General features: G+C 38.7%; 1 protein-coding gene across 1 annotated transcript in view; it reads right to left on the bottom strand.

The window, feature by feature from the left end:
• Positions 1-22,147, bottom strand: part of STXBP5L (syntaxin binding protein 5L) — a gene marked incomplete at its 5' end in the record, with an annotated part of 103,793 nt that overhangs the window by 69,160 nt on the left and 12,486 nt on the right. Inside the window, 3 exons of the mRNA XM_081317162.1 lie at positions 2,340-2,403; positions 12,602-12,736; positions 17,976-18,076. Of these exons, the coding sequence (XP_081173288.1) occupies positions 2,340-2,403; positions 12,602-12,736; positions 17,976-18,076 (300 nt within the window). The remainder of the gene's footprint in view (positions 1-2,339; positions 2,404-12,601; positions 12,737-17,975; positions 18,077-22,147) is intronic.

Below are 22,147 nucleotides of genomic sequence, written 5' to 3' on the forward strand. Positions count from 1 at the left end.
ACATAATTTGCTTTCAAGAGACACACATAAAAAACAACACCATAAACTGTTGGAACACCCAAAATTTGGGAAACTTTACTATGCATCAGCACATTAGAAAAAAAGGTGTTGCTGTATATATTAATGAGATAATAGATTCTAAAATGATCTATTCAGATGAAGAAGAAAGAATTGTGATGGTAGACATATATTTACACCAAAAAACAAACACTGTTAGTAGTAATTTATGCAACAAACAATAACCAGGAAAAATTCTACCAAAGCCTCCATAGAAAAGACTTTAATGCAACAGTAGATGGGACAATTGACTATAAAAGCAGTAACATAGGGAAAACTCGAAGAAGATTACCTAAGACATTCTTTAATATGATAGATGAAATTGGAATGCAAGATATTTGGAGGGAAATCAGTCCAGAAAAGCTACAATATACTTTTTATTCAAATAGTCAAAACTCCTGGTCAAGAATTGATATGATTTGGATGACATCTGAATTGAGGTTGAATATACAGGAAATTGAGATTGAAATAGGCACATGAGCAGACCATAACACTTAAAAATTGACATGGAGAGGAATTCAAAAAAAGATGAAGATGGACTTTAAATCAATCTATACTAAAAGAAAGAATTTGTAGAACTAGGGAAAAAGGAAATGGAGTTCTTCTTTAGAGAAAAAAAGATGACACAACATTACAAAATGTATGGGATACAGCTAAAGCATATTTCAGAGGTATAGCTATAACATATATGGCAAAGAAAAATAAATATAGAAGACAGCAATATGTACTATTAAAAGAAAAATTTAGAAAATTAGAATCAGAATTACAAAAAAATCAGTAGAAAGAGTCTTTGAAAAGAGAAATGGAATAAAACACAAACTAAACTTGTTGGATTCAGAAAAACTGGCACAGCAGATAAAAAGAGCGAAACAATTTTTTTCGAAAATGGAAAAGCATACAAATCCTGTAATAGCACACAACTTTTTAGGGGTATGCAGATCTAAATTGGCAAGCATGCTGCAGAACTTTCAAGGCTTCTCATTCCTTCAGTTTGGCATCCATCATAAAAATGACATCATCTGGTTCTTGGTTTAATAAGTCTTTGATAGGGAGTATTCTGGTCCACCATTTCAGCTAAGCTTTAGAAAGGATTGTGAATACAGGATATTGATTAAAGAAAACTTCCATTTGTTAATCCAAGAGATATCTGGATTTTTTCTCAAGTTTAGAATTGGAATAGTAACTAAATATGAAGAGATACTTAATGATTGCCAAAGTTTTTAAATGCTTTTATAGATATTTTGCATGGAGAATTCAAAGTATATTTCATGATTAAATGGCTTAGATGTACAGATGGTTTTTAGTAGGTGTTAATGGTAATTTAGTAGGTGGTAATGGTAATTGGACTCCTGGTTCCCTTCTTGGCTTGCTGAGTTTAGACATCCAGCTGGTGGGACGATAGGCAAAAAAGAAGAAGAAGAAGAAGAAGAAGAAGAAGAAGAAGAAGAAGAAGAAGAAGAAGAAGAAGAAGAAGAAGAAGAAGAAGAAGAAGAAGAAGAAGAAGAAGAAGAAGAAGAAGAAGCCTGTTTTGTTTGAAAGATCACTTAGTTGACTTTTTTCATGGTATTTTTCTCATCAGCTTCTACTGGTACGGAATTTAGGGATTGACAAAATATATATCTACTTAAACAAGGAGTTTTCTTTCAGATCTTTTGCCTTCATTTTTCATTAGTTATTTTTACTGGTTATGGAGCTAAATATTTATCTACCAAGGAAGACAGAGAGTTCTGGTTTTCCTTCTTTAATTGGACTGGCATTCTTGGACTATCTCCAGGGTAGCTCAGAGGCCAGTTTACTTGAACTTTCTCTGGAAGACCACTGGAGACTGTCTTTCTGATCTTGGAGAGGCAGCACCTCTGATCTGACTGTCATTTTGCTTGTAAGGGGAGGGGGAATAAAAATTTAAATCAATATTTATATTGAAACATGTTATAATGTTTTATTCATAAATTAAACAGCATTGCATTAAGCAAAACAAAATAAACTGATTGAAAGTGCATATTTATAATGAACCAACAGCCTACTTACAAAATATTTATACATTGCACATTTCAGAAGTATTTGTTGTATTTGTATCTTCAGGTCAATAAAATTTCTGTTGTTTAACCTTACCCAAAAGGAAAGTGCATTATTTTTTCTCGATAATATTATATTGTCCAGGGCATTTCATACTTTTTATGAATGTTTATTTAAGTTGCTCAGTTAATTTTAGCAAAAGGGAAAAACTGCTAAAAACTGCTAAAACAAAAATACTGAGAAATACTTGAATTCTTCTTACTCACTTTCCCTTCATCTCTTGGGCTATCGCTTAGATGTACAACGGGCCCAGGGTGAGTCTTTATCGATCTGCAAATCAAAATTGAGACTATAAAAATCAAGTACAATTTATTTCTGTTTTGTAAACTTAAAACAGTTAGGACAAAGGTGTGGATTAAGGGAATTAGAGTCAAAAAACAGCCGAAGGATGCCAAACTGTAAAAGGCTGCTCTAAGCAAAAGTAAACCTAGAAAGAGGAGGGATTCTAATAAAGCAATTATACAGGAATGAACAACCAAAATCTTTCATCTCAAATCTGTATGTTACTCATGCTCCTGTAAACATCCACCAAAGCTCCAGGCTATTTTTATTTATTTATATCCTGCTTTTATTTTTATATATTTACATATATCAAGACAGGGAGCATACCTAATACTCCTTCCTCCTCCTATTTTCTACACAACAACAACCCTTTGAGGTGGCGTTTGGCTGAGAGAGAGTGGCTGGCCCAAAGGCAGCACTGGAACTCAGAGTCTCCTAGTTCCAAGCCTGGTGCCTCAACCACTAGGCCAAACAGGCTAGCTTGGCAGCTTCTGCTTGATGAATTTGGTGCAAGGACAAAAGGTTGCAATTCTGTCTGCTATTTTTTTCTGTTTAACATCATCACTTTTTTCCCTATTTCAAATTACACTTTTTCCATCAGAACTACCTCGTGGCACTTGCATAGAGCTCAAGAGGGCTGGGCTCTAAGCATTATTACTAAAAGGGTGGGCAACCTAGTGCTGAAAGGTAAGTCTTTTTCTGTGACTTTTAGAAAATGGGTTGTCTCATAATGGGTTGTATTTTATTAAATTATATACATGTGAACTGCAATCTAAATTATATAGAATTATAATGTGTACTCTCAGTGCTTTTTTTAAAAAAAGGTGCCGGAACTCTCATCTTGTTAATCTGCCATGGGCGTGGCCTACTGTGTGGGTGTGGCCAGCTCAACGTCACTTGCGTCAGGGGCACTTGTTTGGAGCTGGGCAGGACTGGGGCAAATCTGAGGGTCTCCGGCGGAGGGGGGATGGGACCAGGGCGAGTGCCGGGTCATGGTCCACTGGAGGAGCCTCATTGATATATTTTTTTAAAAAAATCCCATTTATATCCTGCCCTTCTCCGAAGACTCAGGGCGGCTTACAATTTAAAGCACAAATCAATGTGCTTAGCAATAGCCTTCATTCTATGTATATGCCTGCTTATTAGGGCTTTCGCCCCCCCCCAGCGGCATTATTACAAAGTCAGCTTATTGCCCCCAACAATCTGGGTCCTCATTTTACCTACCTCGGAAGGATGGAAGGCTGAGTCAACCTTGAGCCTGGTGGGATGCGAACCTGCACTAATTGCAGGCAGCTGGTGTTACTTAAGGAGACATTAGCCCACTGCTCCACCAAGGCTCTTTTTAAAGTGGGTGGGGAAAGACATGATATTAAAGGGGGTAGGGGGAGAGATATTAAAGGGGGTAGGGGAAGACATGCTATTAAAGGGTGGGGGAAGACGGGGTGAGCAACTTCAGCAGCTGGGAAACACCTTAGTGGAACCTGGATCTGGGAAGCTGCAAGTAACTGCTTTGGGTAAGAAGCGGAAGGAGGCATCACCTATCCCCAAATTTTTTACACATTCCAAAAATTATGTCACGAGTGATGTATTTATTATAGGTATATAATTGACAGTACAATTGGCAGTGCAGACATGCCAAATGCTTCTAAAATGCGGCCGCGCGAGTTGTAATGGGGGTCTCCCGATACTCCCATGTAACACCTCTACTCCGCGAGCTGCATTGGCTTCCGGTTGCCCTCCGGGTGAAATTCAAGGTGCTGGTTATCACCTATAAAGCCCTACATGGCCTGGGTCCAGGGTATTTGAGGGAACACCTGCTGCCGGCATCAAGTTCCCTTCGTCCAGTGCGCTCCCACAGGGAGGGTCTTCTCAGGGTCCCACCGGTAAGAGATTGCCGGCAGGTGACACCCAGGGATAGGGCCTTCTCAGTGGGGGCGCCTGCCCTCTGGAACCAGCTGCCAGTGGAGCTGAGGACTGCCCCCGACCTCCGGTCATTCCGCCGGGGCCTGAAGACCTGGCTCTTCGAGCTCTCGGGCCCAGGCTGAGGAGTAATTTATTTTAATCGGGGTTTTAATTGCACAGGGTTAGTTTAATCTTTTTTAAATTGGTTTTAACTTTTGTATTGCTGGTTTTTAACTCCCTGTAAACCGCCCTGAGTCCTCAGGGAAAGGGCGGTATATAAATGTAATAAAATAAATAAATAAATAAAATCAGAACCAAAATACATATATACACGATTTTTTCTCCCCTACATTTTCAGGTAATATATCTGTTTCATATAAATATAAAAGCATGATAGGCTCTGTATTTGTACAAATGGCCAATTATCTCAGTGTGCAAAAATGTGGATAACTACAACCAGAAGTTGCAAGCCCTATCCTTTTCACTGCATGGGAATTCAGACCCGAGATGAACTGAGCTGACAGATCTAGAATCTCATATAATTATTTATTGACTAGCAGTCTATTTTATAACTGTGTAATAATATCAGACACAGGTATGTGATATGCTGTCCAATTCAAAGAGTTGTGAATTCAAAGAAATAAGAAATACTAAGTGTCGGACTACATATCTGGATTCTTTACTGACCCAGATCTGTGTATTTGCATAGTTATCAGTAACTCTGATCACAAGGAAGGTGATGCATGATTCTGCCTCCTGGCCCAGGATTGAGTTTATGAAAAGTGAGCATCTGTAAACTCTAGTCTGGCTCTTAAAGCTCCATTGATTGATACAGGCCATAAAATTAGAAACTGAACACTCCAGAAGGTAGAGGTCAGCCAGTGATTCATTGTGATCTAATGTGCTGGGCAGCAGCTCTTTGTGATCGAGTAAGAGGCTGTGAGAGGAATGGAAGGATGGGACAATGGAAAGGGATCAACCCGCACTGCTGAGCAAGGCAAGAACTAGTTTGTTTTTCACTGTCTTGACCTTGGAAAGTAATAATTGGGACCCACATTCTGTGGCTCACTTGCTGCTGGCTGCTCCAGCTGAGGGACCTCTTGAGGCTCTCTAGTCGGGCCCTCCCTGACAGGCGGGAAGATGTTAGCGGGCTTCTACACCCTGGAGCACCCGCCAGAGGCTGGGTGGCGGGCCCATTCCAGCCAGCCCCAGTCCCGCCACTGCCGCCCTCGACAGCCCAGCTGGAGAAGGTGAAGCAGCCCATGAACTTCATGGTCTGGTCGTGTGTGCAGCGGCAGTGGATCGCACAGGAGCAGCCCCAGCTGCACAACCCAGAGATTTCCAAGCAGCTGGGCACCACCTGGCAGTGCCTCGACGCCGCCCAGAAGCAGCCCTTCATCAACAAGGCCAAGCAGCTCTGGGTGCCCCACATGCTTGACTACAAGTAGCGGCCGAGGCTGAGGAGCCGGGCTGACCGGGAGCCCGGCAGACACTCCCTTGCTTGTCTGCCAGGGCCGTCAGCGCCCCTCGGATGGATGCCTGCCTGCGGTGGCTCACCTAACACACTCCGTGGAACTGCCGGCCGGCCGGGACTGGCCCTGGGCAGCGGCTGCATGATGGGGGCCGCGGTGGCACCCTGCAGCAGCCTGGTCTACAGCACGCCAAGCCCCCTGCCTTTGCCACCATGCCAAGGAAGCTGGACACTGGCCTTCAGCACCCGCAGCGGGACTTCCCAGACATTGTGGCTATTTATGGGCTGCAGGGCTGCAAGGTGTCTGACACAGCCACCCCGGGCTGCTTCCCCGAGCCCCCTCCCCAGCCCCTGGGGTTAAGCTGCGCTGCCAACTTGGCCCCCCCCCTCTAGCAACGATGCCAGCTGCAGCTCCGTGTCTGGGTTTCATCACACAAGGAAGGCACAGTCGGGAAAGACCAACGTGGACATAGTTTGGAGATGCACGCTAACCACCCCCCAGGTCCAGCACCGGGTAGGCCACTACCCTGGTTGACAGGTGAGCAGAAGGAAGGAGTGCACATGCACTCCGCAGAACCCACCTCCAACTCCTTGCCCTCTCTTACTTAACTAGTTGAGATGGTGTAGTTGGGCAGCAGGGAGAGGTGCAAAGTTCCTGACAACTGGCCTTCACTGTAGACAACTTGCCTGTGCAAAGTTTGCTGGCCGGGTCTTTTGGCGGGCTCAGCAGCAATTCCTATTGTCTTTCAAAAGCCAATAGAGGGAGTAGCACAGCTTGTGCAAAAAAAAGGTGCCGGAACGCCGTTCTGAACATTCTATGAGGAAAAAAAGCCCTGTGTACTCTATTTAACATTGGGATACAGTTCTTTTTTATCCCATCCTTTTCATATATAACTCAAGGCAGAGAACATACCTAATGATCCTACCCATCTATTTTTCCACAACCACCACCCTGTGAGGTGGGTTGGGCTGAGAGAGAAGGACTGGCCCACAGTGCCCAGCAGTTTCATGCCCAGAGGAGGCCTCAAATTCATTGCCTCCTGATTTTTAGGCCAGCACCTTAATTTCTGCACCACGCTGACTCTCAAACCAAATTTGATTTTTAAACTAAATCAAACCAAACTTACTGTTCTCACTAACCAATTTCAAAATAATTTAAAAAAATACCTTAGTTACAAATACACAGTATTTATAGAGATAACTAACTGTAAGTCACTGACATGGAAACTGAACTATTCAACACACTGAGATGTCTATTCTGCATCTACCATACTGGCCTGGACTCCTAACACCTTCATAGACAAAGGTCAGGAAGGCTTCACAAGGTCTTCTTCTTCACATGTGGGTTTTGGCTTAATTTGAATGTGTGTAAAAATTTTAACCATTTATCACAAATCTGACTGAACCAGCTAGATAAATCCTCTATATGAGGATAAAAATGACAGGTTGGGGAATTCTGGGAAGTGAAGTCCACAAGTCGTAAAGATTCTAAGGTTGAAAAACACTGTCCTAGATATTGAGCTGAAAGCCTGCGCAGAGTGTACGCAGGCAGGAGATAAATCTGCTTTAGAGAATAACATGGATTTTTAGATCTAATGGTGAAACATGAAGGCCCAATCCAAAGTGGACTTGGCTTGTTCTAAAGCCTCCCTGTTCAGCTGCCAAGATAGTCTCTCCCTCCAGATTGATCAACAGCTTTTACTACAGAATGTTGTTATGGAACTTCTACCCTTCTTGAAATTAGGTTCCTCCCTTTAATTATACAAACTAATCTATCAATATAAGCAGGGCTTTTTTTCTCATAGAACGCTCAGAACAGAGTTCCGGCACCTTTTTTGGATGGAACCTTGTAAGGTAGGCAAGATGGGTTGTATGACATGTGTGAGTTCCGGCACCTTTTTCTTTTACAAAAAAAGCACTGAATATAAGTAAAGAGTGAATCTAACTGTATTGCTCAGAATCAATTCAGGGGGGATTAAATCTCCTTCTAGGGACTTTTGAAATTTATGTTGTCTAATTAGTTTGTATTTTTCTGAAGGTGACTGGTAAGTTATGAGGTATCTGCGGTAATGCAAAATTTTTCCACAGACTGCTCTGAGAAATGGTCCTCTTAGATACTTGCAGGCTAGAGCAGCCTAGGAAGATGCTGCAAATCTCCAGCAACATGGCTTGCTATTTAGGTCTTGCTGTTACAATTAATTGTTCCCAAGCAGCTTGCACAGCATGCTTTGCTTTGACTGCTCATAAAGATGATAGTGCCTCTTCTGGATGATTAGCTTTATAATGAATAATTCCAGTAGGCCCTATAAATGGCACTATGCTTGGTTTCTCTTCCTTTATTTTCCTGCACACAAGTAATCCTGATCAGACTAATCCATTAAACTATGCTGGTTAGCATGTTGCTGCTTAATGCAAAAAAAAAAAGTTGCTCTCTTCTGGATGAGCTGAATCTACCTTTTTTTGTCATGGGTAGGTCTTGATTCAGGGCAGATTTTATTTATTTGTACAATTTAGAAGCCTCCAGATGACTTTGGGCAGCTTGTAACAAATCAAATGAAATCTTTATTACAGTCATAGATCAGCAAAGGAGGGTGAGATACAAACAATTAGTATTTTGTTTTTTTAAAAAACTAAAAGGTGCACATGTATCAACATAGGAAGAGTGGGATACCCAATGCAAAAAAAAATAAAATTAAAGTATAATTAAAAAAGAAAAAGCCCTAAAATATTAAAAGTATATATAAAAACAAGAGTTTAAAAATCTAAAAGGAGGGATAAAAACATTAAGTGAATGTAGGGGAACATAAAAGTTTATGGCCACCTAAATCTTTCACAACAGAAAATACTCTTCAGTAACAAACTTTTAGCAAATGGACAGAATTCAAAAGTTGAGTCCAGGATGTTGCTCGCATTTGTTGACTATTTTATACCAGACAGTCTGATTTCTCTATCTGTGAATATCCCAGTCTGCTGAATAGATCCAGATTTTACTGGAAGCTGCTCACAGTCTCAATAACAAGCAATTATAAAAATTCATCAGAGAAGGCATGTAATTCACAGTGTTTATTTTAGACCCAGACCAAAAAGTAATTTCCTTGGACTATCTAACAGGTTCCTAAAACTAACTCATATCCATTAATAACTCAATTTTAAGAGAGAGAGATTTATTTTTGCATGCAAAAAGCTCCTGTAAAATTGCATTAGGGCTAGGAGAACTAAATGTAAGACTGTGGGAACCAAATTTGAAACTCATGCCTATAAGTGCACTTGATGACAATAAGCTACATCCCTTATTTTAAATTTTAAGAGCTGGAAATATATGACAACAGGGAGTGGGCTGAACCTTTGAAGGATATGTTGGGCTGCTCTATGTCACAGTGTTTTTTTCTCTCTCTGAAAAAATACATGCAAGCCTTAACAGATGATACTGAAAATAGAACTGTGTGGGGTAATTGCCTGAGTTCTCTCCAGAAGTCTCCTTCAAATAATCTGGCCTTGAAATAATTGAATAATTAACACTAACTTCTTTTAGAAGACCCACACATCTGATCCCATACTTATGTGCAAAACAATCCTACAATTATATTCTGTGCCTAATGCAGGATGAAGTTGAAAAGTGTAAAACAACTTTTCACTTGGTTGTCTTATTAAGAGTATCAATCCTGATAAGAGAAATGTGGCTGCTTCTGCTCTGGGAAGTCATAACAACGGCTCAAGCATGATACAAACATGGTACTATTTTGAGAATAGTACTCTTGTAACATTTTTAATGAGCTGGAGAGATAAACAGAATTTCATCAAATCTGAAGGAGATAGGAAATTGGATAGGCAAGTTAATAGTGTAAATTTTCCCTCACAATACCCATCAGGTTAAAAGTCACCCTAGGCCTAGGCTGCACTCTCAAAGAGGGCAGAGCAAGGAGCCAAAGGGTATTCAGGAATGTTATGGGATGAAACTGGAGTCTTAAGAATCTGAAAACTTAAGGACCTCTTTGGGCTATTTTTTTTTAAAAAAATCCTCCCCCAAGTGCACAAATGAGGGTTTTAGCCCTAAACACTGGGGGATCTGGGAACAACAAAAGGGATAGATCACATGCAGCCCCCACATAGCACTATTGCACCTCTGTTTTAGGAGACTGGAATGCCATTGAGAATGATCTTGATAGGTTAGTGAAAATAGTAAAATAAAATTTAATAGAGACAAATGCAAAGGTCTTCATACAAGAACAGGACATCAATAAAACAAGTGGAAATTATTCCAGTCTAGTAATGGATCACGTTGAAATACTGTAAAAGGTAGCTGTGCAATGTGTTTACTAAATAAGTTAAAAGTAAAGGTTCCCCTGCACATGCGTGCTAGTCGTTTCCAACTCTAGGGGCCGGTGCTCATCTCCGTTTCAAAGCCGAAGAGCCAGCGCTTGTCCGAGGATGTCTCCGTGGTCATGTGGCTGGCATGACTAGACACCAAAGCCGCATGGAACACTGTTACTTTCCCACCGTAGTGGTCCCTATTTTTCTACTTGCATTTTTTACGTGCTTTCGAACTGCTAGTTTGGCAGAAGCTGGGATGAGTAACAGGCGCTCACTCTGTTACGCGGCACTTGGGATTTGACCCGCCAGACTGCCGACCATTTGATCGACAAGCTCAGCATCCTCACCCACTGAGCCACTGCGTCCCTTGTTTACTAAATAGGTGGATGAAATTTTAGGATAATTCAATAGAAGTAAACTTTTTATTTTCCTGGGCTCCAAGATCATCGCAGATGGGGACTGCAGCCAAGAAATTAAAAGATGCTTGCTCCTGGGGAGGAAACCTAGGGCAAATCTAGACAGCATACTAAGAAGCAGAGACGTCACCCTGCCAACAAAAGTGTGTATAGTCAAGGCTATGGTTTTCCCAGTTGCAATGTATGGCTGTGAAAGTTGGACCATTAAAAAGGCTGCGGGCCAAAGAATTGAGACCTTTGAACTACCGTGCTGGAGAAGACTCCTGCGAGTCCCCTGGACTGCAAGGCAATCAAACCAGTCAGTCCTAGAGAGATCAACCCTGACTGCTCTTTAGAAGGCCAGATCCTGAAGTTGAAACTCAAATACTCTGGCCACCTAATGAGAAGGAAGGACTCACTGGAGAAGAGCCTAATGCTAGGAAAGATTGAGGGCAATAGAAGTAGGGGACAACAGAGAATGAGGTGGATGGATGGAGTCACTGAAGCAGTAGGCGTGAGCTTAAAGGGACTCCAGAAGATGGTAGAGAACAGGAAGGCCTGGAGGAACGTTGTCAATGGGGTCGCGATGGGTCGGACACAAATTTGGAACTAACAACAACAAACCTTCTAAATGATTGGAAAGAATAATTCTATTATATTTGGCATTGGTCATATCTCACCTTAAATATTGTACTTAATTCTGCACATTTTAAGAAAGATTCAAGTGAATTAAGTGGAAAAAATGCAACAAGGGATTGCAGATTAAGACTTATTAATATAATTTGAGAACTGAATTTATGTAGCCTTGAGAATTATTGTCTCAGAAAAATAATATGAAAACATTGTTTCAGTACCTGAGGAGCAAGAAGATGGAAATTTGTTTTGTAGGAAGTATTGGTTATAGATAGGCAATAAGAATGCAAAAAACACCCTCTTCACAAAAATGAAGACAAACAGAGAAGGGGAAAATGATGCAGGAATGCAAAGCAAGTAGAGCATCTGGGAACATAAATGGAGAAACTAGACCAGTGTTTTTCAACCTTTTTTGGGCAAAGGCACACTTGTTTCATGAAAAAAATCACGAGGCACTCCACCATTAGAAAATGTTAAAAAATTTAACTCTGTGCCTATATTGACTATATATAAAGTAATTCTCTTGAATAGGAATCAAATAAACACAAAGAAAGTATTTTATAATTACTTTTCAATTTTTCCCACGGCACACCAGGCAACATCTCGCGGCACACTAGTGTGCCGCGGAACAGTGGTTGAAAAACACTGAACTAGACAGTAGATAAAGAAATAGAGCCAAACAAGGGAAAGGCTAACATTTGGAGGTCATAGCAATGGAAAAACAAAGAGCAAAAGAGAAGCAACAGAAAGAAATACAGTGGAGAGCAGGGTGCATTGTGGGCTGCACCTGACCTTCTACTGGATCATATTCAACTTGGAAGGCAAACTTTTAATATTGCAAGTGAACAGTCTTTTCAACCCGAGAGCCATATCTTATGCCAGACAGCTACTATTCCCAGTACACTCTCCACAACTTGATGGGCTGGATAGCAGAGTTCCATGCTTGTCATTATCAATGATCTTCTGGTTCATCAGAGAAAATTACCTCATTACTGACTCACTCACTACATCTGGCATCTAATCTTGTTCTGAAGCAGCAATGAATCATATGGACCACTTCTCACATATTAAATTTGCAGACATTTTAAGTTCTCCTAAAATCTTTCCTAAATGTGTTCTGCAGACTAAGATAGGCATCTTTATGTAGCTCAGGGGCTCTGCATGGATAAGTAGGCTTTTATGATACCAAGAATCACGAGTGTGACTTGCAAGGCTCTAAGGAAAGAAAGATAGTGGGACTAAAAGCAACTACTGTTTTCTCACTTTGCAGCAGCAAGATTGGGACTGAGTTGTAGTACTTTGCTTTCAGTAGAATACATTGCTACAATGCAAAAAGTCAAATACTGTAATAAAAATCAGGCTGATAATTATTAAAAACAACACCACAGCATCCTATGGTATGGATTAGATGATTTGGTTTTTATTTTATAAAATACCAATAATATGAAAAAATAATGGACAATTCTCAACTCACAATTCTATTGCCTTGTTCCACATGATAACATATCCAGAAAGTATGAAGGATTCAATATTTACAATATGTGTATTTCCCCTCTCTGTTCCCACATAGAGCCATTTGCTTTGGAAAGGTAGATGACAGAAGGTAATCCTATGTCGGGGAAAAGACAATCACATTATATCAATCAATCAGTTTTTATTACAATCACCAACCAACAGTACAAATAAAAGCATTAAAACAACAACAACAATAACAGTAGTTAGAAATAAACATAAAAAATAGACAAAATTATATATTACGATTAATGGTGGATTTTTAGTGGGCACTTAGAGTCTGCCTAATTTTGCATACAGAATAACAAAATTCAGAGAAACTACTTCGTACTAATCTACTAACAGTAGCTGCCCTGTGAAAAAGATCAGTATTTCCTGGATATTTTATTAGATGAGGTGTTATAAACTGAGTCCCTGAGCCCTTAGAGAAGATGCAGTATAGCAAGATGTGGGCTGTAGTTTCAATGGCCCCTTGTCCACAAGGGCACAATCTCAGTTCATATGGTATTCTTTTTGTATTGGCCCTCCCAAACGGCTGTGGGAAGTGTGTTGCAGCATGCTAAGGTTAATGCCCTTTGGATTTTGGGGACAGTTATTCAATATAGGTATCTCACTGCTTTAAAAGGGGGAGTTTGATTGCTCAATTAAACATTTATGGGAAAAGCAGCCCAATCTTGTTGGTTTTCCAGATCTTTAATATGTTATTTGAGTGCACTAAGTGCACACTGATACCCATCATCAAAAGCACTTCCCTGGACAAACCAAAATAATGGAGTGTTTGTGAGATGGTCCTAAACCACATTGATTCAAAACTGACTTTTATAAGGAGGAGAAAAGAGTAGTGCAAAAATGTAAATCCATGCATCTGTTTCGATTTTGGCTAGTCTGGCCTCCCACCTTCGTATTACATTTGCGCCACTACCTGAAATATGGTTCTCATTAGGAATTTGGATTGCACCTTTTCCAGAGGTCACAGCTGAGCACCACAATCACATTATATAAACGTAGTAAAAACACACATCACATTTCTCATCTCAGATCATATAAAATAGTAGTTGTTAAACTAGTATGGGAAAAACAGAACATACTTTTGAATTAAAGTCTACTCCTACAGAGTGAACAAATATCAGCCTAAATTATTACCGGTAGTTAAGGTTTTGAATTTTCACTGTCAGCAAACTATCCATGATCATTCATGCATCAGTGCTGTTTTCACTAAAAGACTCCAATAGAGAATAAGAACACTATTATGTAAAAAAAGAAAGAAAGATATAGCTACTCTCAGTGTAACTCCAATGTGACTCCACTATCATTCCCAGTCACAAAATGATCTTAACAAAAACTGGGCTGTCTTACAGTTGAGCTAATTTAATTGCTCACCATCTGGTATGATTTGTGCAGCATTTGCATATCTAATCCAGGCATATTGGCAAGAATTCAAATTAGCCTTCTCTGAACACCACATATATCAGTGATTGCTATTTGTACATTGGTAAAATTGAACAAAAAGGGGGAAAGTCTTTCTTTTGGAATAAGTACATATAGCAGTGACAACACATTTTATCTCACATCTAGGGTGTGTGTATGTATGTGTGTTTCTGTATGTGTGTGTAATAAATGAAAGCTAAGAGTCTCAGGGTTATGCGTCTCTAGAATATCAACAAACATCCAATCCTTCTTCATTTTTTTTCTTATTGGGAAGATTTGACATTCTGACAGAGATTTTTCATCCACATGTACCTTTTTTCTTTAGTTCCTTTCATCTTGCAATATTTTGCCCTCAGGTGTAATTAATATAGAGGAGGTAAGAGTATTTGACCATTTCTTTCCTAGACCAGACATAAAAGACCAGAGCTAGACCAAAATATTGGACTGACAAAGCATAGAACACCCAGTCTAGATATACTTGCACCAATATCACAAGGGTGTCTTTTTTCAGTTCACTGCTGTTTTTTCATGAAATACAGACGTTTTTGGTACAGCAAAGATCCTCTTACCACAATATAAGAGAGGACACTGACACATTTATATATGGCTCCTGGTCAATCACTGTAATCAAATGCTCTTCACAACCCCTTCCTACAATTTACCACTGCTCTCCTGGATCTTCAAGAGAAGATGGAACATTTCAGAAAACTGAAAGATACCACTAGATCCTGCTGTGAGGTTGTAATAACTTTGTTTAATTTCCTTATCCCATTAACCTAATCAGGGCTGGCCCATTCCATGTCCACATTTGTGATGGATTGTATACTTATGGTACTCTTCAGCTTCACACGAATACAGTGGAAGCAAAACCTATCCAGTCGAAGACAATGCTGGCAAGGAATTTAGTCCAAGCTATAAGCTACTCCAGTCTTCCATTAGATAATTCCCCTGTAGTCTTCAAACTTTCTTGGCTCTTGGCTCTTGCCAATGGCTTTCTTTTCTGTGCATACAGGTGTTAGATTAAATTAAATTAGATTAAATTTATATATTTAAAGAGAAAGCAGCAAAATGCACAATAACCAACTCTAAAGTTTCATGCAAAAAAGGGCATGATAAAGGACCAAAATGTCAGGGACCTAACAGAGGCAGAAGAGATTCAGAAGCGGTGGCAAAATTACACAGAAGAACTATACAAGAACAAGCTTAACGTCCCTGATAATCACAATGAGGTAGTCAATGACCTCAAGCCAGACATCCTAGAATCTGAAGTGAAGTGGGCCTTAGGAAAGCTGAGCAACAACAAAGCTAGTGGAGGTGACAGTATTCCAGCTGAGCTATTCAAAATCTTAAAAGACGATGCAGTAAAAGTGCTACACTCAATTTGCCAGCAAATTTGGAAAACTCAACAGTGGCCACAAGATTGGAAAAGATCAGTTTACATTCCAATTCCAAAGAAAGGCAGTGCCAAAGAATGTTCAAACTATCGCACCACTGCACTCATTTCACATTCTAGTAAAGTTATACTTAAAATCCTACAAGCTAGACTCCAGCAGTATGTGGATCGAGAACTACCAGAAGTACAGGCAGGATTTCGAAGAGGCAGAGGAACTAGAGATCAAATTGCCAACATACGCTGGATCATGGAGAAAGCTAGGGAGTTCCAGAAAACATCTACTTCTGCTTCATTGACTATGCTAAAGCCTTTGATTGTGTGGATCACAACAAACTGTGGCAAGTTCTTAAAGAGATGGCAGTACCAGGCCATCTTATTTGTTTCTTGAGAAACCTATATGCGGGTCAAGAAGCAACAGTGAGAACTGGACACGGAACCACTGACTGGTTTAAAATTGGGAAAGGAGTCTGGCAAGGCTGTATACTGTTTCCCTGCCTATTTAATTTATATGCAGAGCACATCATGAGAAAGGCAGGGCTAGATGAAATAAAAGTTGGAATTAAGATTGCTGGGAGAAATATCAACAACCTAAGATATGCAGATGATACCACTCTAATGGCAGAAAGTGAAGAGGAACTAAAGAGCCTCTTGTTGCGAGTGAAGAAGGAGAGTGCAAAACTTGGGTTGAAAGTTAACATTAAGAAAACCAAGATCATGGTATCCGGCCCTCTCAATTCCTGGCAAAGAGATGTGGAAGAAATGGAGGTAGTGACAGATTTTATTTTCCTGGGCTCCAAGATCACTGCTGATGGGGACTGCAGCCAAGAAATTAAAAGATGCTTGCTCCTGGGGAGGAAAGCTATGGAAAATCTAGACAGCACACTAAGAAGCAGAGACATCACCCTGCCAACAAAAGTGCGTATAGTCTGTCAAATCTTTTGTTGAGGTAGAGTGGGTATAACACTTGACATGCAGCACACGTCATTTGAAATCTAGGAAAAAAATCTATTTTTCTTTCTTCCCTTGAGTTATCTATCTTTTGCAGGACTTCTCTTCCTTTTTATATGTCTACTGATGCACTGTTTGAGCATTTCCGTAGTCATTTAAAATAATGAGTTTCATGCCCATTGCTCAATCTTAATTCTAACTTTAATCTTCTAGAATATGGATATAGTTGTATGGTTCTTTTCCCCAAACTCAGATTTTTTTTAAAAAAAAAACCTAGAATGATGATGGAATTAATTTTTGGATGCTGAGTTAAAACTATTACTTCCCAGTCATAGATAAATTAAACAAAAAAAATAGATTTTAGAATTATTTTAAACTAGTCCTAAGGTATGAAAAGATGGGCTCCAGCATGAGTCTGAAAGCTCAGGAGACGAAATCCCTGGTCCCGGTGACTGACCTGGATTGGATCCCGCAAGGAAAATAACCTCCATTTTTGGGTAGGAGCCTTGGTTGCTGGTTTCTGGGTTCAATTCAAGGTTCTGATGGCTTGGGACCTTGTTAACTTTGAAATGATTTGATCCAAGTGGAATCTGCCATCTACAGATCATATAGATCTGTAAAAAATGTGGCCATCTCCTGGTCTCTCAGTGTGTGTATGTGCACATGCATACACCTGTGTTTACTTCTTATTATATATTTTATGCTTTGTTCAATTCATATAGATGTCCATCTCATATCTGTGACTCTAACTAGTTCACAACAATTAAAAACAATATCAAGAACAGTAAACAAATTCAACTAAAAACAACAAACATATAAAACCATACTAAAGCCATTACTAAAAACTATATTTAAAAATAAAAAACACAGTCACCAGTTTCTCTACTGAGTTTATGTAAAAATTCTGAAGGCAAAGTTACCCTCCCCTCTCCTGCAGACATTGCCCTACTGCTTATCACATAATCAAGATAGACAGGCTTGCCCAACAAAAATTAAATTATTAAATAAATAATTAGATTAGTATTTAAGAACTAAGATTTAAAATGTTGCTTTATATGCCACTGAATTTGAGCTAGGATGAAAACTATTATTTGTGGGCTTCATTTTCTGTCAAATCACAACTACGTTAACATTCAAAGCTGCAATAACCTTTCAACAAGATTAAAATTAATTCTACAATATAGACTAGAAATTGGATTCAGAATAAATTAGGATGTCCTTCTGCAGGCTACACCTGTCCATGTTATTTCTATAATGCTATTATTCATACTTAAATCCATCAAGGATGGCTTTGGACAAAGAATGTGAAAAGTGGAAACTTGCTCATGCCATGCAAAATGCTTGAGCAGAACAATGCCTATACTATTTGAAGAATCTTTAAATAAAAAATTGTGAATTAGGGTAGAGACGAGGGTCCTTGGACTCATGGGCATCTTTATCCCCTGGTTCATCTTGGACTGGTCCATGCGCTGCTTACGCTTGCTTGCATAAATGTAATAAGGTTTCAGTATCCAAAAACACATGAGTCAAATCATATACGTAGATCCAAAAACTTTTGGAGTCTTACCGTTCTCGATGAAATTTCAGGGAATGAAGAATCGCTGGCCGTTTCTGTCTTAGATTCCACAAATGGAGCATGTCATCTGAACTTGCACTAATCAAAGCACCCTAACAAGAAAAGAACATACTTTGTTTTATTATACAGTAGTGGCCACAATTGTGGAAACCTTTTTGGGAAAAGTGTACATTTGAGGTTTGATGGCCAATAACACCACTTTTCTTTGGAGTAGTACCATAAAATTATATATCAATGGAAAGATAATTTAACCAAGAATGTAATGCAATAACCTTTATGAAGGATTTGCTATTAGAGTAGCAGTTATAAAGAAGAAAAGTGAAACACATAGAAAAATGAGATATACAAAAATTATCACCATAGAAAATACAAGATATACAAAAATTATTACCATGTCAGTTAATACTTAGTTGGGTAACTTTTAGCATGAATTACAGCCTTACAACATCTTCCCATGGAGTGAACCAAGTCCTTTAGTTTTGCAGCTGTTATAATGTGAAACCAAGGTTGAATAATTGGTTCTATTAACTGGATTTTATTGCTGGGTTGCTTCTGACCAGGGCTTTTATTCTCATAGAACGCTCAGAACAGCGTTCTGGCACCTTTTTTTGCAAAAAACAAAAAACAAAAAACAAGCTCCTTCTATTGGCTTTCGAAAGCCTATTGCAAGGGTAGGCAATCTTGGCTCTTTTTTATGACTTGTGGACTTCAACTCCCAGAAATCCTGAGCCAGCCATGCTGAGGGGAAAGAGAGAAGTTTCCAAGCTGAGCCATGCTGGCTCAGGAATTCTGGGAGTTGAAGTCCATGAGTCATAAAAGAGCCGAGGTTGCCTACCCCTGACCTAGTATAAACATAACAATATATGATGTTTTCCATGGTGAGCTTAACATCAATAACATTTATTAAAAAGGCTAAAATAATTTCTGGTGGTATTATCTGTACATTAAAATTTTGTTTAGTCCCAATCTTTCACTTTTCACATTCTGGACAAGCAGTGGTCATGTATCCTAGCAAAAGATGTTACATATGTGCATAAGCGTAGTCAGTAGCATATACCTTTAAAAAATATCAAACATGCAAAGAAACAAAAATAAGTCCAAAATATCTGTATTACATCCAGAAATGCCAACTTTGCAACCAATATTTCTCATCCATAACTATGGAACCCTAAGGATACCTGCATACATGCAAATGCTTCTCTGGGATCAGTAACACAGCAGGGATTGCTGGGAAATACCAAACATGGCCTTGAGAATTCCAATGTTTGTTACAAATTTTTCTGGATGTGGTTGGAAAGAGGCCTAGAAATGCCAGCATAGCAAACTGAAGGTGCAATGTCATTGGTTGCTGGAGAGGCACAGCAGGCTGAGTCTACTGAACAGTTTTTGGTGTTAAAGGATGATCCAAAGGAACAGAGAATGACACGGGCTGCGCATAAACGTAAAGAAAAGGAGCAATTGAAACAGAAGATAGATTCTGGTTCTACAATACAAGGTCCTGTTACTACTGAGGCGGTGGGAGGAGCAAGACCGAAGAGACCAACTGAGGATCTTCAGGCATTGTTCTATAGGCTTCAGGTCGCAAAGAATGGCGACAAAGTTCCTGACTTGGAATGTTAATGGCCTGAATTCACCACAAAAAAGAAAGAAAGAATTTCATTACCTGAAGCAACATAGAAATGATATTGTTTGCTTACAAGAAACTCATATTTGTGCGAAAGATCAAAGGTATTTGATTAATTCCCAACTGGGATTACATTTTATTGCATCTGCTCCAGATAAAAAGAGTGGAGTGGTTATCTACTCAAGAAAAGACTTACCAGTTAGATTAATTGAGACTGATATACAAGGAAGATATGTTATTATTGAACTACTGTTACAAGGCAAGAAAGTTCTTATTATTGGATTATGTGCACCTAATCAACAGCAAAGAAAGTTTTATAAGCTTTTACATGACAAAATAACTCAATTGGATTATAAATCTGTTATTATGATGGGTGACTGGAATGGTGTTTTGGACTCATGTAAGGATAAGAAGGGATCTTTTAAAAATACCCCTAATCATTCTAAACTGCCTAAAGCCTTTTTTGATTTGAAAGATGATTTGGAATTAAGAGATATTTGGCGGGAGCGAAATTTGGAGGACAGAGACTTTACCTTCTTTTCAGACAGGCATCAATCGTTTTCCAGAATTGATTTTTTTTAATTACTAATGATCTTTTTTCTAGGGTTAAAAAGGTCAAGATTTTTTCCAGAACATTATTGGATCATAGTCTGGTATGGATGGAGTTGTTTAATGAAGATGGGATTAGAAGATCTTGGAGATTGAATGAAAATTTATTTAGATATGATGAGTTCTCGGAGAAATGTAGGGAACATTTGAAAGAATTTTTTGCTTTGAATATGCATAAAGGTACTTCAATTGAAATGGTTTGGGATGCTAGTAAAGCTTATATGAGAGGGGTTTTGATTTATATGCATAATAGACATAGGCGTAAGCAGATGCAAAAACATAAAGAGTTGGAAGAAGAAATTAAGTTGAAAGAGAAAGCTCTTATTTTGAACCCATTAGATAAGAGAGTAAGGGACTCAATAAATTTGCTGAAAGAGCAATTTAATATGTTAATGGCGGATCAGGTTGCAACTAACTTGCGGTATGCGAAACATAATACTTTTTATAATGCAAATAAACCTGGTAGGTAGTTAGCTTATCAATTAAGGAAAAAACAGAAATTACGTACTATAGAGAAAATAGAATATAAGGGTAAAGAGGTTTATCAACAAAATTTGATTAAAAAGGGTTTTTTAGATTTTTATGCAAATTTATATGCTAGTGAGAATATACAAGCTTTAGATATAGATAAGTATCTACAGGAAGCACATATTCCTATGCTCTCAAATGAGCAATGGGAGGAGATGAATCGATTAATCACTTCTGAGAAAATCATTTCAGCAATTAAACAGTTAAAATTGGGTAAGGCTCCTGGTACAGATGGGTTATCAGCAACTTATTATAAATTATTATTTGCAGAGATGGTAGAACCGTTAAAGGAATTATTTAACAATATCCAGGCTGGAGGGGTGGTGCTTCCATCCTGGAGAAGGGCTTTTATATCGCTGATTCCAAAGGAGGAGCAAGATCCCACCCAACCAATGAATTATAGACCTATATCGCTTTTAAATATAGATTATAAAATCTTTGCAAAAATATTGGCAAATAGATTAATGCAGGTTTTGAAACAAATGATTCATAGTGATCAGTCTGGATTTATAACTGGAAGACATATGAAATATAATGTAAGACAAATTGTAAATTTAATAGAGTATTTGGATAAGAACAACCAAGTCCCTGTGGCACTGATATTTTTAGATGCTGAAAAGCATTTGATCAATTGAATTGGCAATTTTTATTGAAAGTTGTTGATAAGATGAATTTTGGGGATAAATTTTTGCAATCTATTAAGGCTATATATCAACAACAATCGGCACAAATTATAATTAATGGGGGATTAACAGATGCATTTAAAATTGAAAAAGGTACAAGACAGGGATGCTCCCTTTCACCATTGTTGTTTGTTTTAACATTGGAGATTTTATTGATTAAAATTCGTGTATCAACTAAAATAAGAGGAATAAAAATAAAGCAGAATGATTATAGGTTAAGAGCATTTGCGGATGACTTGGTTGTTACACTATCTCAACCGACTCAATCGGTTACAGATTTAATGGAAATTATAACTCAATATGGGAAAGTTTCTGGTTTTAAGATAAATAATTATAAGAGTAAAATATTATCTAAAAATATGACTATGAATGAAAAAGAAAAGTTAGTAAAACTAACGGGTTTTGAAATAGTGAAAAAGGTTAAATATTTGGGAGTATATATTTCAGCTTCAAATGTGAAATTATATAAGAACAACTATGAGATATTATGGCAAAAAATACAAAAGGAGTTAGATAGTTGGAAAAAATTACAATTATCTCTGTTGGGGAGAATTGCAGCTGTTAAAATGAATGTTCTACCAAAGTTTCTTTTTGTGTTTCAAATGATACCTATATTGAAAAAGGATGCCAATTTGGATGAGTGGCAGAAGGGTATTAAATTTATTTGGGCAGGGAAAAGACCGAGAGTTAAATTTAAGATCTTACAAGATGTACAGGAA

This window comes from Vipera berus, assembly GCF_964194415.1.
Source record: "Vipera berus genome assembly, chromosome: 2".
In the NCBI taxonomy this organism is placed as follows: domain Eukaryota; kingdom Metazoa; phylum Chordata; class Lepidosauria; order Squamata; family Viperidae; genus Vipera; species Vipera berus.